This window comes from Medicago truncatula, chromosome 3, assembly GCF_003473485.1.
Source record: "Medicago truncatula cultivar Jemalong A17 chromosome 3, MtrunA17r5.0-ANR, whole genome shotgun sequence".
NCBI classification, from domain to species: domain Eukaryota; kingdom Viridiplantae; phylum Streptophyta; class Magnoliopsida; order Fabales; family Fabaceae; genus Medicago; species Medicago truncatula.
This window is the reverse complement of record NC_053044.1, coordinates 13,561,910-13,580,481: the sequence shown is the minus strand read 5'-3', so window position 1 is coordinate 13,580,481 and position 18,572 is coordinate 13,561,910. Positions and strand designations below refer to the sequence as shown.

Below are 18,572 nucleotides of genomic sequence, written 5' to 3'. Positions count from 1 at the left end.
TATACCTTATTTATCAGCCTTCTATATCCATTGCACCATTCCACAGTAGCACACAAGGAAAAAAATTAATATATATCCATTGCACCATCACTCTATAAAATGCACTACCTAAACGCAAGAAAAAAAATATATGAGTGGTGAGAGTTATATAAAATTTTAGAGATCATAAGGAAATAATCAAGGAAGATTAGTGAAAGTTCAAAGGAAGAAGACAAAGAAGTAAGCTTCATTTTTCTTCACTCTTGTTAATTTTCCTGATTGCTAATGTGTGTATTCATGTTAATGCTAATGTGTGTGTACTATTGTTTAAACTTCTTCACCCATACTCACGTATTATTATTATCTTTTTGGTATATAATTTTTTTTATCAATGTATTTTTTTGTACATATACATCTAGTCTAGTAGTATTAGAGATGAGATCAAACGATGTTTAATTCTCAACGATGAAAAAAAAAAAAAACCTCATCAATTTATTTTGATCAGATCTAAAGGCTCGTATTGATTCATTTAATTCTCATGTGCATTGTATCTTGCTTATTACTTTGTCCTGTTATATTTTTTTGTATGGTGTTTAGAGTTCGAACTTCAAATAATCTTAAAAGTATTATGCATTATCCTATTATATGTTATATTTGATTTCATCTTCACATCTTTTCAATTCCTTTGAAAACATTTAAACCCGCGTTCCGTCCCCGATTTAACTATTTTTTTATCGTGACTATTTTTTGCTTTTAAGAAGCCAAACTAAATTGGCACGGGGTAATTGAAACCATAAACTCCAAGGTCTTTAGTCAAGTAGGTTTGTGAAATTATTATTATTATTATTTTTTTTTTTTATTATTTTTTTTTTTTTTGGTACATGAAATTATTATTATTATTATTATTTTATTCGTTCTTCTTATTGATAGTCAAAGTTTTTTTATTGAAAGATGATAGTCAAAGTTGTTGTTATTATTATTATTATTATTTTATTCGTTCTTCTTATTGATAGTCAAAGTTTTTTTTTTTTTGAAAGAAGATAGTCAAAGTTATTATTATTATTATTATTTATAGAATTTTTTTTGGTCAAGTTTATTAAATTATTAATATTATTGTTTATTTAATTTAACAATTATTGTTTCATTCCTCTATAAAACAAATTCTTTTTATATATCATCAACATAATTATTTAACACCATGTTAAATAAACACCCGATTGTAAAGTATAACATTTGGATGCCTACGAAGAAAAGTGAAAGCCTCCTCTCTCTCCATTTTTTGCGAGTTCCATTTCATAAATTATTATGAAATAAATAAAATTTACTTTTTGAGGAACAATTTTTTTTTTTGTTGAAATGTAATGATTTACAATTATTTGTTCTATTCCTTATAAGTTTTTTGTTGGATTCCATATCGCAAATTTAAAAATTGTTAGCTTTTAGTGGGTGTGATTTTATTGGACAGCATATAAGAAAATTTGAAAGTGGGTGGGTTGATATATTTGAGTTATAATTTAGGAAGCTCATGTGTTTCAGTTTTGTTGATTTTAATAAAAAAGATTCCTTTTAAAAAAAATATATTTCAATTGCATAATATCTATGTTATTTGTACTTACAATGTTCATGCTAAGTTTACCGTTATTTGTACTTATAATGTTCATGTCGATGTTTAGAACTCAATTAATTAATTTGTTTAAACCAGGAGGATCTAATTATAAATTGTAAAAATCTATTTGAAACTTGTGTCTTGTTACTAATGTGACATTTGCAAATATAGTGGTAGATTCATCCTGTTATTTTTGTTTGTTAGATTTATTTTTGATGACTTATTTATTATTATGATCATTGTTGTTCAGTAAATTGAATGATGTACGGTGGTCCTAACAAATCAAAATCTCCTTCAATTTCGTCATCTTAATCGGTAGGAGGTTCAAATAACGTCAATGACATGAAAAATCTAACTGTCCGTATGGCGGATTCAATGGTGGATGCTTCCGATGGGAGTATTGATACGCTAAAGGTTACACCGTCAGGTCCAGAGGCTGGTGTAAATGCTTCTGATGCTGATTCAAGTGGTTTGGTTAATGCTGCTGATGCTGCTGGCGCTGATATCAATCGTGTGGATGCAAATGGAAACCATCCGGTGGATGTTATGGTTGTTCCACATAAGCTCGAGGTTGTGAAAACAAGTCTTGAAGAACTGCTTTTATCACCTGGGGCTGATATCAGTTGTTCTGTTCCGCTATCTGTTAATTCATCAAGTCCTCATTCTGCTGCGCCTTTATCATCTGCTGAAAATGAATCTCCATCCTCTCCTGTGGCTCCAAAGTTTACCGACACAGCTGTTAATTCTGCATCAGAAAAGAAAGAATATCCAATTGCACTTCCAAGTGTAGAAAGCAGCATGTACGCCACAGATGAATTTCGCATGTATTCGTTTAAGGTTCTTCTTTGTCCTCGTGCATACTCTCATGATTGGACCGAGTGTCCTTTTAAACATCCTCATGAGAATGCTCGAAGGAGAGACCTTAGAAAGTTCACCTACAGCTGTGTACCATGCCCTGATTTTAAAAAAGGGGACTGCAAACGTGCAGATACGTGTGAATTTGCTCATGGACTATTCGAGACATGGCTACACCCAGATCGGTATCGCACAATTCTCTGCAAAGATGGTACTAGTTGTGACCGAAAGGTGTGCTTTTTTGCACACTTAGCTGAAGAGCTGCGTCCAATATATGTCTCCACTGGATCTGCTGTTCCTTTACCCCGATCAGCTGCATCTGCTCCCAATGTCATGGACAATGCTGCTGCAACGAGCCTTTATCGTGGTTTGCTACCAACTCCCTTTGCACTGCCTTTATCTCCATATGCAAATGGCATCTCTCCCTCAAATAATGCTAGGCCAGCTCTTCGCTTACCAGGAAGAAATATGTTCCAAGACATTCATTGTCAGCAGCACATGCTAAATGACTTAAGTTGTTTCTCACAGCCCCGTCCTGGTGCCATTTCAGTGAGTCGGTCTGTTAACTCCTGGTCTAACTGGGGATCTCGTACTAGAAAACCTGATTGGTCCGTTAACGGAAGTGACTTTGGTCGATCGCAGCATGGAAACAATGACGAAGATCCTGATCTATCTTGGGTCCAATCTCTTCTCAACTAAGATAAAAGAGAAGTTTGCAGGTTCTACTCTGCTGAACTGAATTCCAATCTTCAAGTAGAGTCTGTTGGCTTGAGTAAATGCATCTCGATGAACTTGTATTCTAGTCATTTTACAACTTCTTGCTGCAATAGTTATTTAATTTAATTTCTTCAGGCTGCAAACTTCATGAAGGATAATCGTTTTTTATTCGCTTCAATTTTTGTCATTCATTGTTTTATATTTTAAGAACTCTTTCACTCTGGGCTGTTAATTTTTCTCGTTTTACTCCAACATCGTTTGTTGCATATGTTGGAAATTGGACTAAATTTCTTATGAAGGAATTAAAGGTGATATTAGCTATTCAATATATATTGCAAGCAGATATTTTAGTATTCGATGAGTAAAGGATACTTTGTTCTTATGTTGTATAAGCTTAGTTCAAGTCTGATTGTTTTCAAATTCAAAGCTATGGTTATCTCTCTTGTATCAAAGAAAGCTTAAATTGTAAGGTGGAGTTTTTGCACAATGGTAGAGTTGTTGTCACGTGACTGAAAGGTCGCATATTCTAGTTTTGAAAACAGTCACTTATGTAAAACAGAGTAAGGTTGCATATGATACACAAAAATAGTGGGACACCTTCACGGCCCTATATATGCGAGAGCTTTAGTGCTCCTGACTGTCTTTTTTATTGTGTTAACTAATTGTTTTGACTAGGTAACTTCACCTTTTTAAATCCTCAAATCTTTTATTTTGAATCCGGGTTTTGTGTAGCATGCATGTTGTTTATAGCTAATCGAAAAAAGTCAAAGACTCATGTACGTCTGTTTCACCTGATATCTATGCATTCTTGTTATGAGTGTTGAAATCAAGCCAAATATATCAATTTAGGTTTTTTCTGGCGATAATCAACACAATGCCATTGAAACATTTAAAATCTTGACGGCTGAGAACATTTAAAACCAGCATGTGGTAACAAGCATTTCAAATTCAACTAATTAAATCTCTACTGGAAAAATGGCTTTTAATTAGGATTTTAAGTATTTGATAGATTCATCTTTCAAAAAAAAAAAAACTATTTGATATATTCAATACAATCTAATTATTTTTTGGTAACAAAGCTAACAACAAAAACAAAAAAGAGAGGAAAGGAAAAAGCCTAGGCTCTAGGGAAGTAGGTTCCCATGGCATCGATCCTGATCAAAGATAGGAGGTCATTTGGAGGAGTAGGATGAGTGGAAAAATCGTCATTCGAGATGCTCCAAATTTAACCATGAAGTCAGCACATTGATTTCCTTCTCTCGGACAATGATGAATCGAGAAATTTCTTGTGGACAAGAGATCTTTAATATCTTGTATTTGTATTAAATCAGCATAAGCATGATACTCTGAAGCATGTTCATTAAGGAGTCTTATGGATAGAAGAGAATCGGAGTACACGTTGAATTGCAGTGAGCTCTGCAAACAAGATGTCTGTTGATGTTGGAATGAAACCGGAGAACCCGAGAGATAGAACCCTGTAAAATATCGAATAACACCTACATAACCAGCTCGAATTGGCACTCCTAGACAGCTACTATCCACATTTAGCACATGACAACTGTGATTAAAACTATTCCAGCGAACCATCCTGTCTTGAGGATGAACAGCCACGACATTGAAGCTGTTTTTGATAGTATCAGCTGTATTCTGAATTTGAAAGCTTAGCCGAGTGAGAGACCATGTTTCATTACTAAGACACATCATATTTCGGTGCCTCCACGCCCGTCAATACAATCTAATTGACACCAAGTTTAATAATATTATATCAAATACATTTACACAGAAGAAATGACAAAAGAGAATTTTGTACTATTTAAGATTATCGATTTTCTGCACCCTTTAGGAAATACAAGAATCTTTAAGAAAAATTTGACGTATTTAATGATTCTAAATTTTTTCTCAAGAATAGAAAAATTAATTTTTAAAGATTCACTAACTGAATTAATCAAAATTACTAAAACTAAATAGATTAGGGTTTGCGATGATACCAAAGTTTATACCGGTTGAACCACTTTCGTTCTCGCATAGTGACGCTTACTTTTTTTTTTGTTGGTTGATAGACGAAATGACAAACCATTATAAACTCACACACACACAAGTGGAGGTACCGGGGTTCGAACCCCGGTGATGGCATCCGGCCTAACAATTTCGGCATTTTTGCCAGTTGAGCTAGGACTTATGGATCCTTACTTTATCCTATGATCACAGAGTCGCTTCCATTTCGCATACTTTATGCTTGAATGAATATATACTACAAGGATTTCACTTGGGTGACATAACAAAATTGTTCTTTTATCCTAACTTAACTGTTGGGGTGTCTTAAATTAATTTAAACAGAAAAAAAGTATAGTACAAAAAAGAAAAGAAAAGAAAGAGAGAAACAAAAAAAGAAAGACGTGGTCATTTTCTCATAACACATATCCTTATGGAATGAAGTGGGTGCAGTTTTGTTGTGTTTCAGAGTGAGACACACATGTTTCCTTTGTTGAGTTCATGAGTTTATATATGTTTGGTTGGTAGTTACATAAATAAATAAATTTCATTTTTCAAAAATCAAACAAGTCTTTCACTTCTTCACATGCAGAAGCAGAAGAATAGAGGTAGATTTTTCAACATGATTAGTTTATTTTCGGAGCAATGATTGAGTATGTATAAAATCTTGTTGCAAGAGAAATAGATTATGTTTGGTAGGAGCAAAGTTGAAACCTTTTTCAAGTAAAGAAAGATAAAAACAAGATGACGTGCATTAGCAGCGAAGCTAGCAGAAATTTTACACATGAGCTAAATTTAAAGAAAAAATAAAATATTTTTAAAATCAACATATTAAATTTAAAGAAAAATTTAATTTTAATCCAATAAATTATAACTTTTTAGGTTAAGTCACCAAAAAAGGATTATTCAATTTTTGTCTAAACAATGAGGGTTTTCTTGAATCAATTATTCAATTATTGTTGATAACAACAAATTAAGGACTAAAATTGAATAATATACTAAGAACTTAACTTAAAAATCAAGAGTGTTTTAAAGACTAAAACTAAATTTAATCCTAAATTTAACCAATATGTTACTAAAACATATTAAGTTTTACTTACATAAATTAAAGCAATAACAAAGACAATATTTTTATTTTTTTTAGGGAAAAACAAAGACAATAAAAATTGGCAATAACTATTTAAAAAAGTTGGGCACAACGCGTTTTAAAAAAGTTTAGAATTTTGTAATGTCTTTTTGTAATTTTTTTTCTTAGGTAATGAAATTTTAGGTAGAGGTGGGTATGGTTTAGATCGGGACGAAAACTAAATCGACTCGAACTGAACTGTTTGATAAATTTAAAATAACTGATCATAACCATTTGCATTTCGAATTGAACTGAACTGTTCTGTACCGAATCGAAATGTTATTATTGGTACAGTTGAAAAAATATAAATTACCATACAAAATCTAATTTTAGAAGGTAAAACCGAACCAAACTATTCTGAACCGAACCGAAGTGTTTTGAATTGAACCGTTAATAATGGTTCAGTTTTTTTTGGTTTAATTCGATTCAGTTCATCAATTCACGCGGGAAAGCAAGAACAGAAGAAAATGGACCCAAGAACTGAAAATTCCAATACCAACCAAAAACAAGAACAACCTTCTTCTTCTTCCAATTCTTCTGTTCCTCCACTCAGCAATGTAGCTTCTATAACCCAACAACAACATGGCCACGGTTTCGAATATAACAACATCATCGTTATCAGTGACGTCACTGATGACGATGATCAGAGGAAAGAAATGATAGAGAATCAAAATCCATTGCTTGGTTATATCGTTAGCAATGAAAGTGGAACTGAAAGTGATGATGATGATGATGATGATGATAGGAACAAACAGTTTTACGATGGCGTTGCAAAGAGATATGCATCATTCATTCCCATTCAACAAATTGATGATGATTATGATAGTAGTGAAGATGATGGTGTTTTGCGTGAAATTGATGATGGTTCTCCAACTCCTTTCTCCGAAACAATCAAAGCTATTCAAGAACGAATTGCCAAAACCAAGAAAATGGGGTTTGTTGATGAATCCCTTATTTGGGTTCCGAAAAGGAATGGAGAAGATTTGGTGAATAGAAGGTTTTGTGTTCCTTCATTGGAAGAATTGTCTTTTAAAGCCCTTGCTAATCATGTTGATGGATTGGTTTCCCTTGATGGTATTCCGGATGAGTTCAAACAAAGGCTTTGTGCGTTGCTTTGCGATTCAGGAAAAATGAATGCTCGCTTTCTTGAAGTACTTCTAAGTGGGTCTCCTACTCATGTTTGGCTTAAAGACTGCTCCTGGTTGACATAGGAAGAATTCACTGCATATTTTGGAGTGTTGGACACTTCCACGGTAGAGGTATGTCCATGAAATTTTTATTGCTATGGTGGTAGTAAATATTAGTGTACTAATAATAACTGCTTGTAACTAATTTAGTTAAGTTTGTTTTAATTTTTCCTATTAGTTAGAGAGTTAACTTGCATAGCAAGCAAGTAACCATTTTGCCTATAAAAGGCTTTGTAATTGTGAACTTCATAACTAATGAGCATTATTCACATTACACAATAATTCTCTCCATTATTCTCTCTTCTCATAACAATTTTCTGTTATAATCATCTTGCTTAGAAACAGCTTATCTTAATAAGCACTTTTGATGCGCATGAAGAAAGTGACTGTTCTAACAATTGGTATAGAGAGCCTGGGTTGAATCTTAGGGAAACACGAGTGAAAAGTGAGGGGAATCATCATTGGGAATCACAGAGTGAGGTATGTGTATTGATTTCTCTGTTTTCTTGAGAATTAAGCAAGATGAACACAAACGGTTTTAGATCAAACATCTTAGTTCTTGATGGCAAGAACTGAGAACGATGGAGTGCTTTGATGAGATCATTGTTTGGCGCGCAAGATGTGAGTGATCTTGTGCAGAATGGTTTTGAAGAACCTCCTGCAAATTCCACTGATGTGCAGAGAGCAGCTTACAAAGAAAACAAGAATAAAGATTGTAAAGCTCTGTTCTATATTCAACAAAATGTTGATAATCAATATTTTGAGAAGATTTCAAAAGCAACTAGATTCAAAGAAGCATGGGATATTTTGGAGAATTATCATAATGGGGGAGAAAAGGTGAAACAAGTCAAGCTGCAATCATATAGAAGGAAGTATGAAAGGATGCAAATGGAAGAAGATCAGAAGTTGAGTGATTACTTCTTAAAGATTATTGAAATTGTGAATTTGATGAAGAATTGTGGTGAAAACATCTATGATCAGATGATAGTTGAGAAAGTCTTGAGATCTTTAAGTCAAAAGTTTGATTTCGTAGTGGTAGCAATCCAAGAAGCAAAGGATTTGAAGACTATGAAGGTTGAAGAATTGCAGAGTTCTCTTGAAGCACATGAACTGTTGTTGATTGATAGAAGTTCAGAAAGATCAGATCAGCAAGCTCTTCAGGTTCAAACAACCAAGAAAGAGGGAAATTTTAAGAATTTCAAGAAGGGAAGAGGTAAAACAAACTGGTCCAATAATGCAAAATCCAAACCTGAGAACAAAACTGAATCCTCTAAAAGAGGAAGTTTTGGAAAAAATCAGAACAAAAGGAGGGATTTTGACAAGAGTAAAGTTCAATGTTATAATTGTGAAAAATTTGGCCATTTTGCTGATGAATGTTGGTTCAAGAAAGATCAGAAGACTGAAGAAGCCAATATTGCTCATGAAGGTGACCCTGATGCAGTGTTGTTAATGGCTGCTACATGTGAAGATAGAATGAAAGGTGTGGAATGCTATCTTGATTTTGGGTGTTCTAATCATATGATAGCTCATAGAGAGTGGTTAACAAATTTTGATGCTAGTAAGAAAACAAGTATCAAGTTGGCTGACAACAGGAAACTTGCATCAGAAGGCAGTGGTAATATAGTGATGAGGAGCATTTTCGGTGGTAAAGTGATAATTGAAGATGTGTTCTATATTCCAGATATGAAGTGTAATCTGATGAGCATAGGTCAATTAGTGGAGAAAAGATTCTCAGTTTCAATGGAAAGTGATTCATTGTGTTATACCCTGTTTTTGGACCTAAAAATACTGGGCCCAATTTCATTTCAAACTTTGTCAATTATCAAATTTCAACTGCACAGTTCAAATTGTCTCTGCCTCGCAGTATTTTCAATCACAATTTTACCTATGTTTTTCTTGCATAAAACTTTTTGAAATGTCTTTACTTGTCTTGTAAGTCATTCAAAAGTGTCTCTGAATCATTACATTGCTTTTTCTACAGTTTATTTCAAAATTTGCAAAAAGTCGTACAGAAGGGTATTTTGGTCATTTCCTGCAGTGGGACCCATTTTCATCCTTGTGACTGTCTCTGAGTCTTTTCAGATTGATTTTTAACATTTCATCAGTAAACCTTGTTAAATTCATTTCAAACTTGCATCTGAGTCAGTGTCAAGTCAATTTGAATCTGTTTAGGTCATTTTTAGCCCTAGGGGCATTTTGGTCATTTCACACAAAATTTCGGCATAGAGAGGTTACTTTGAAGTACCTCATTTAAGCCATTGATTCGTTTTAGTCCGTTTTGCCAATTTTATTTTTTGTTTCGCTTTACGTTTGGTCAAATTACGTTTTTTATTCAATTTTATTTTTAATTGCATTTTGGTCCCTCAATTGAGGTCCCAAAATTGCATTTTTTGTCCAAACAGTTTTTAATTTCATTTCAGTCCTTACTTTCATTTTCCAGTCCTTTTTTATTATTTTTTTTGCAGAAAAGGTCCCAGGGGCATTTTTGTCCAGAATTTTCGCACACTTCAGTCTCAGTCCAGATGGCATTTTCTCATTGGCCCACAAATACACATGGCAGGCTATAAATAGATGTGTCAGATCCAAATAAAAAAATCAGAATCAGTCACATCACAAAAACAGATATTTCTTTCTCTCTCCAAAATCAGTTAGATCCAAAACAGAAAATCACCAAAAATTCTCCAAGAACACCAAGAACAAACCTTCACAAAATCAACAAATCCGAACCGGATTCACTCAAAACCAACTCAAATCATCACAAAATCAACAAATCCGAACCGGAATCATTCAAAACCACCGCGAATCACCACACCAACACCAAATCCGTACCGGATTTTCGAGCAAAAGCGGCACCACCGGAGCAAATCCGCGCGCGCGCGGCGGAGAGAAGAGGAGGCTCGGATTTTTTTTTTCTCCGTTTCACGACGACGGTAACACTTTTTTCCCTCGTTTTCGCGCATATACACATGTGAAAAGTTTGTTACGAATCAAGATTTGTAGATCTAGGCTTGTACGTTCGGATTTTGAAAATTCTAAGGCCGGATTCGGACACTAGAGCAAAAAGGATATCTAGATCCGTGGTTTTTTTTCAAAAAAAGTGTGAAAAAATTTTCAAAGAAAAATGTAGATCTAGTCCGAACCGAACCTTTCTCGCTAAAACTAGTGCCGGATTTGTGTAGAGGAGGAGGAGACGAAGCTTTTGGTATAAAAAAAATTTGAAAAAAAAAAAGAAAAAATTCCGACGCGGTGGCGCCGCCGCCGGAAACCGGCCGGCCACCGCGCCGGAAAAAGCTCCGGCCGCCACCTCCTCCATCAGCTCCGGCGTGTTGGTTTTAGAGAGAAGGGAGAGCTTCTCTCTCTAAGTTTAACTTAGAGAGAGAAGAGGAAAGAAATTGTGAGATTTTTGTGAGAGAAATCCTTTTTATACTCCCTCCGTTCCCACGCGCGCGCGTGCGTGCTCTTGTTGTGTTCCCTCGCTCTGTGAACCATCAGATCTGGATTGTTCCAAGATCTGATGGCTGCTGTGTGTTTGATTTTGAATCCTGTGCATGACTTTTTGTGTGAAATTTGGTATATCTTCTGTTTGAACCGTTAGATCTTTGATCTAACGGTCACTGTGCTTCCTGCATTTTACACTATCTTTTATGCTTTTTTCTGGACCCTTTGATCTTTGATCAAATGGCTGTGATGTGATCTTGAGGGCTTGATCTGGACCTCTGGATTCATCCAACGGTCCAGATTAAATCCTGCTGAGTTTTTTTTTTATTGCTTTCTAATTGTGTTTTAAATACCTTTTTTACACTTTCTTGGTGTTTTATGCTTCTAAAAAATTTTCTAAAAATATTTCCCCATCATTTTAATTTTTCCTCTAAGTATTAGAATTTATTTGCTTATTTTTGCATTTATTTCCTTTACTTTGTTCTTTAATTTTTGCTCATTAAAATTCCATATATGTTCTTGATGCATTTTTACATATTGTGATTGATAAATTCTCATGTTTTTACCCCTTTTTATTGCATATTCATTTGGTGCATTTTTCATCATTCCCATTATATTTTTCCTTGTTTCACTAACATTTTGTTCCTTATGTGACTTCACTCATAGCATTTCACTATCTCCTCCACTTTCTTTAGCTTAGCATTTATTTTTGCAAGTTTTAATTCATTTGGTGATGTAATTTGTTATCATTGGTTTGTAGCTTGGCAAAGGGGCCATAGAATGTATTTAGGCAATTTTTGTAATATGGACCATGGACACTATGACGCACCGGCACGCACACACTCACCCTAGATGTATGCCTAGGATTGCATGGTTAGATGAATGCTTAGGTTTAAACACTTAGAGAAAATCCAATTTTTTCCAAAAAATATGCAAACAAATTCACTTCAAATATTTTTCATAAAAAATGGAGTCAAAACTCCAACAATTTTTCCCTTTTATTTTCTTAATCAAATTCTCAAATAAACCTAATCATTAAGACTTTTTTGCAAAATCACTAAACAAACCCTCACTTCTTCATACTCTAATGCTCATGAAGCCTCTCAATCCCTTTCTTCAAAATCATTTTCAAAATTTAAAATCAAACGATTAAAACAAAAAACAACAAGTCTTTTTAGCAAGAACTACGCCGGTTTTGATCCCGTAAAACGGTACGTAGGCAAGGGACTTTAACCCCTCCAAGCCGAAATAAAATCAAATTCTACTTCTTCTCACCCCCATTCTTCACTCAAATAAAACTTCTTTTCTTTCAATAAGTAGGCAATAAAAATAAAGCGTAGAAATCAACTTAGGAGAGCGGCTCTTATGGAGTACCATAATCGCTCCGGGTGCCTAACACCTTCCCGTAGCGAAAATGACCCCCGAACTTAGAATCTAAGGGTTTTTCTCAATTTTGCCCTTCCCAAGAAAAAAATAGAGAATATCAACGGTTAAAAGGTTCAAGTCCAATTAATGGCTTGGCACCCAAAAACCATGATAACACATTGAAACTGTTTGATCCAAAGAAGAATCTAGTGTTGAAATATACTTTGTCAAAAAATAGAACCTATAGATGCAACATATCAAGTGATAAGATGTTGTGTATGTCTGCAACTATCAGTGAAGATGTTGAAGCATTGTGGCATTTGAGGTATGGTCACCTAAATTTTAGAAGTCTTAGTGAATTGAACTCTAAAGATTTAGTGCATGGCTTACTAGAGTTGAATATGAAGAAATCCATATGTGAAATATGTGTGAAGAGTAAGCAAAGTAGATTACCATTTGTATCTGATGCACCTAAAAGAGCAAGTGAAGCAGTGCAAGTTGTTCATTCAGATATTTGTGGGCCTTTTGAAGTACCTTCTCTTGGTGGTAGTAAGTATTTCATTAGCTTTATTGATGAATTCACAAGAATGATTTGGCTATATACTATTAAGCTTAAAAGTGAAGCTTTAGAAATATTCAAAAGATTCAAAATCTCAGTAGAAAAGGAAAGTGATAAATCTATTAAGATTTTGAGGACAGATGGTGGAGGTGAGTATACATCAAAGGAATTTGAAGCTTTCTGCACAAGTCAAGGAGTTGTTAATGAAGTAACTGCTCCATATACACCTCAACATAATGGACTTGCAGAAAGAAGAAACAGGACCCTGCTAAACATGAGAAGGAGCATGCTTAAGCAGAAGAATTTGCCACACAAGTTTTGGGGTGAAGCAGTTACTACTGCTGCTTACATCCTAAACAAATGTTCCACTAAGAAGCTAAAGTTGAAGGTGCCAGAAGAAGTTTGGTGTGGAAGGAAGCCCAATGTTAAATACTTCAAAGTGTTTGGTTCCTTAAGCTATAAGCATGTACCAGATGCTAGAAGAAGCAAGCTAGAAGATAAAAGTGAAATTATGATACGGGTATCATCCTACTGGTGCATGCAAACTATATAACCCTGTGACTCAGAAAGTTCATATCAGTAGAGATGTGATAGTGAATAAAACTAAGAAGTGGAAGTGGGAAAGTGAACCTGAGTATAGCAGTGAGATCAAGTAAAGCTACATATACCCTAATTCAAGTGATGAATCAGAAGGTGAAGAGGATCATGAAGTGATTGCATATGATCAAGAGGAAATCATAGTACCAGCAAGACCTATTAGAAACAGACAGGCACCTGCAAGATTGACTGATTGTGAAGTAACTTCTGATGATGTAGTGAATGAAGAAGGTGATCTCATTCACTTTGCATTATTAGCAGATGCTGAACCAATTAATTACAAAGAAGCATTGGAGACTAATGTTTGGAAAAGTGCTATGGTTGAAGAACTACAGTCAATTGAGAGAAATCAAACCTGGGAGCTAGTTAACTTAACAGACAAGAAAAAGAATTAGATTGATGTCAAATGGGTATTCAAAGTGAAATTGAACTCCGATGGACAAGTTTCTAAGCACAAAGCATGATTGGTGGCTAGAGGATTTCTTTAGAAGCAAGGCATAGACTATAATGAAGTGTTTGCTCAAGTTGCTAGAATTGAAACTGTGAGGTTAGTAACTACTATTGCTTGCAAGTATGAATGGTTACTCTATCATTTAGATGTAAAGTCAGCATTTCAAAATGGTCCACTAGAAGAGGTAGTGTTTGTGTCACAACCACCAGGTTTTGAAATTGCTGGGAAAGAAAATATGGTGTATAAACTGCATAAAGCACTATATGGATTAAAACAGGCTCCCAAAGCATGGAACAAGAAAATTGATCAAGTTTTAATTCAAATAGGCTTTAGAAAGTGTTCAGTTGAGTTTGGAGTATATGTTTAGAAGCTTAGTGATGGAGGAATTGTTATAATTTGTCTGTATGTTGATTATTTACTCATCACTGGTAGCTCAATATCAGATATTGTGAAGGTTAAAGAGAAACTGAAGCTGGAGTTTGAGATGACTGATCTTGGTGAGCTTTCATTCTTCTTAGGAATGAAATTTGTGAAATTGAAGGCTGGGATAGTGATGTATCAACAAAAATACATTGGTGAATTGCTTGATAAATTTGAAATGAAGAGTTGCAATACAATTTCAAATCCATCAGAGACAAACTCAAAGCTGGATGAGTGTATTGAAGAAGAAAAAGTGGATTCCACAATGTTCAGACAAATTGTGGGATCTCTAAGATATATGTGTAACAGCAGGCCAGATATATGTTACTCAGTGAGTGTAATTAGCAAGTTCATGCATGATCCAAGGAAATATCATCTGATAGCTGCAAAGAGGATTCTTAGATACATAAAGGGCACCATAGATTTTGGTATGTTATTTCCTTATGGAGCTCAAAGCAAAGTAAATGAGCTCATAGGATACTCTGATAGTGATTGGTGTGGAGACCTGACTGATAGGAGAAGCACTTCAGGTTATGTGTTCAAATTCAATGATGCTACAATCTCATGGTGCACAAAGAAGCAACCAGTCACTACACTCTCATCATGTGAAGCAGAGTACATAGCTGGAACTTTTGCTACTTGTCAAGCACTACGGCTGGATTCAGTGATGAAGGAACTTAAGTGTGAAGTGATGAAGCCTCTAACACTGAAAATTGATAATAAATCAGTCATAAGTCTTGCAAAGAATCTAATCTCACATGGCAGGAGTAAACACATTGAGACCAGATTCCATTTCATTAGAGAGCAGGTGACTAATGGAATGATTGAGCTGCACAATTTCCCCACAGAACTGCAACTTGCTGATGACTTTACAAAGGCAGTAAAGCTTGACAGATTTGAATTCTTGAGAAAGGAACTTGGTGTTTTTGATATTAGGCAGTTATGATTAAAGGGGGGTATTAGTGTATTAATAATAACTGCTTGTAACTAATTTGGTTAAGTTTGTTTTAACTTTTCCTATTAGTTAGAGAGTTAACTTGCATAGCAAGCAAGTAACCATTTTGCCTATAAAAGGCTTTGTAATTGTGAACTTCATAACTAATGAGCATTATTCACATTACACAATAATTCTCTCCATTATTCTCTCTTCTCATAACAACTTTCTGTTATAATCATCTTGCTTAGAAACAGCTTATCTTAATAAGCACTTTTGCTGCACAAGAACAAAGTGACTGTTCTAACAGTAAACAGCTTTGAAGTTTTAACTTTATTTCCCTTTGCAGCTAATGAATTATAGTTTTTCTTGTATTGGAAAATCTCAATATATGATATATTTCGCTGTTGTTTAAGATTTTTCCATTTGTATACATACAACTTTTTAAGGTTTTTCAGTGTGCCAATATATACGCTAGTTTTTAGTTTTTGTATGCTTTGTCTACTATCAGAAGATTTGTTTAGAAGCTTCTACAAGATCTTAATACATGTTTGTACATTTTTTTGTCGAATAGGTGCTACAACTTGACCAATGTGGACGAGTTATAACTGACGATACGTTACTTTCTACATTGGCAAAGTCAGCAAGCTGCTTGTCTAAATTGATCAGTCTATCTCTCACTGGTGCTTGTCGTCTCACGGATAAAGGGTTGCAATTACTAGTTTCTTCTGCAATGGCACTTAAATCCATAAATCTAAGTCAATGTTCTCTTCTCACATATGCTAGTCTTGATATTTTGGCTGATTCATTAGGATCCATTTTGAAAGAGTTGTATCTTGATGATTGCATACTCATTGATGCTAATCTAATCTTGTCGGGATTAAAGCGACTCGAACAATTAGAAGTGTTGTCACTAGCCGGTGTGCCAACTGTTTCTGATAAGTTTATCGAGAGTTACATCATTGCACGTGGTCACAACATTAAGGAGCTTATTTTAAAGGACTTCATGTAATATATTATTCATTTATAGAAATTATTCTTCTTATCCTTTCAGTTTTAAGGCTCCGTTTACTTTGGGAAGATATTTTCTATTTTTAATTTTATAGTATTTGTTATATTTATCAATGTGCAGAAATTTGACGGATGCATCGATGAAAGTCATTGCTGAACATTGTCCAGGACTGCATGCTCTTGATCTTATGAACTTGTGAAAATTGACCGATTTAACTATTGGATATCTTGCAAATAGTTGCCGAGAATTGCGTAAATTGAAGTTCTGCCGCAATCCATTCAGGTGGTCTCTTGTAATATATTGTATAAAAACATAACTTATTGGTAGAGTATTTTTTGCTGTTATTTGTATGGATTGATAGATTATTGCTATTATATGTATGGATTCGTATAAATTTTCTTGCATTTTGATTGTTTCTTTGGATAGTGTTCATAGTGCTTGTTTCATGTAATCATTATCCGTCTACATTCCAATTGCTTAATAACTTAACGTTTCCTTTACTACAGCGGTATAGCAATTGCCACTTTTTTTGCAGATAACAGGAAAATCCTTGGAGGAACTTTCACTTAATAACATTAAGAGGGTAAAGTTTTTAATATTTTCTTGCCAAATGTCTCGTTTAACGCATTAGCACTTAATAACATGTGTAAATTTTTGCCATGTTTATGAAAGGATTAATCTGGTTGCAATTTAGTTTGGAATTATTAGCAATTATTTTTTATCATTATCTTCAAAGATTGATTTCATAACCAACTCTTATGATAATTTATCTAAAATATAGATTATATAAGTAATGTTGATTGATTTCAGAAAACAATCATTTGTTCTACTGTTTGTGGACTGTTGTTAATCTTTCGGAGTGTCTGTCACATTTGGTTTAATCTAGGTTGGCCAACAGACAGCATTATCGCTTTCAAACAATGCCAAAAATTTGCATACCTTAGACCTAACGGGGTGTCGAAATTTGACAGACAATGAGATTGGTTTAATTGTGGATCGATGCTTGTCGCTAAGGTCACTTAAACTTTTCGGATGCTCACAGGTAAGTAAATCTATCATTTAAAATATATAATTCGTCGATCGAGCCTTTATACAAAGGAATTAGCTGATTTGTTTTTGGAAGATTTTGAATGTTAAGTACTTTTGCAGGTCACAGATGTTTTTCTGAAGAGGCACTCCAACATAGAGATTCAGATATTTGGGTTGAACTTGTGTCCTTTATTGCAGCATATCAAAGAGCCTGATTCAGAGTAGATTTTGATATAAATTAGAACTAGACTCGGATCAGATATTCCTCACCAATTGTTTTGCTTATAAGTGGAGAAGATGATATTTTTACATTTTGAGAACATTCAAAGTTAAATATATATACTAAATATGTTACCTGATATTATTTTGTTCAATGGATATGTGCACTATAAATTCTTAACCTAAATTGAGATACAATACTTTTCTATAGTTATCAGATTTTATCATGTACAAACAAGAGTACCTTTTTCTTCTTCTTGAAGAAAGAAAGCATATTCCTCACCTGGTATATCTAGTAGCAACTCACAAAATTTTGCTATGGAATTAACAGAGTTTAAAATGAGATCAATTTCTATAGCACCATATTGTTGGTGATTATTGGATAAACCAAGTCCCATATAGATTAATATGATATCATAGCCTACTTAAATAAAAAATATGGTTTTAGAGTGTATCGATTCGGGTCACTCACCATTTATATCCATACATCAAGTCGGTTTTGTAAGGATGTGTTAGCGCCGATAGCAAAACCTAATAGTGATCCCAACTCTCTTAGTAATCTAATTTCCTTTTCTTTTTTTGATAGGAGTAATAATCTCATTTTCTGAAAATTAGCAACTTAGAACATTTTAATCATAGAATATAACCTTACCTCAAGTTGTTGAGTATTTGTATTGGTTGCATTATTGTTAAAACAAATATCCATGATTGTGATGTTGGGTACAATGTTCCAACAAATATTGCCATTACTACAAGATGTTGGATATGATGTTCCAACATCCTGACACGGTTCAGCGTACCTTGTTTTATGTCATGTTGTATGCGGGCTTTATCTTATTAAGGAATCCACGTTCTCATATCCTGATGACCAAGCAACGCGCATATTTGTTCATAATCAGTTGTATTTTTATTCCTAAAGGAGTAACAATATTTTAGGGAATCTTTGGATATGTTTGGCAGTTCCTAACGATGTTCCTACCTTTTAGGACTTTCTATATTTGTTACTGATTCTTGTTACGTAGATCAGCTGAAGGATCTACATTGTTCTGAATCCTAACAAGGTTATTGAGCCCATATTGCTTCAGT

The 18,572-nt window shown here is 34.2% G+C and overlaps 1 protein-coding gene and 1 pseudogene across 1 annotated transcript; both read left to right on the top strand.

Annotated features, from left to right (window-relative positions):
* The first annotated feature begins 1,948 nt into the window (after positions 1-1,948).
* On the top strand, positions 1,949-3,139 carry LOC25490416 (zinc finger CCCH domain-containing protein 24). Its single transcript, XM_013603840.1, has one exon. It carries the CDS (start codon positions 1,949-1,951, stop codon positions 3,137-3,139), a length of 1,191 nt encoding a protein of 396 aa, XP_013459294.1.
* Positions 3,140-6,742: 3,603 nt separating this feature from the next.
* Positions 6,743-17,492, top strand: LOC120579504 (uncharacterized; annotated as a pseudogene).
* The last annotated feature ends 1,080 nt before the right edge of the window (positions 17,493-18,572 follow it).

Coding starts and splice junctions, on each gene's coding strand:
- LOC25490416 (XM_013603840.1), top strand. CDS start 1,949: ATGGCGGATTCAATGGTGGATGCTTCCGATGGGAGTATTGATACGCTA.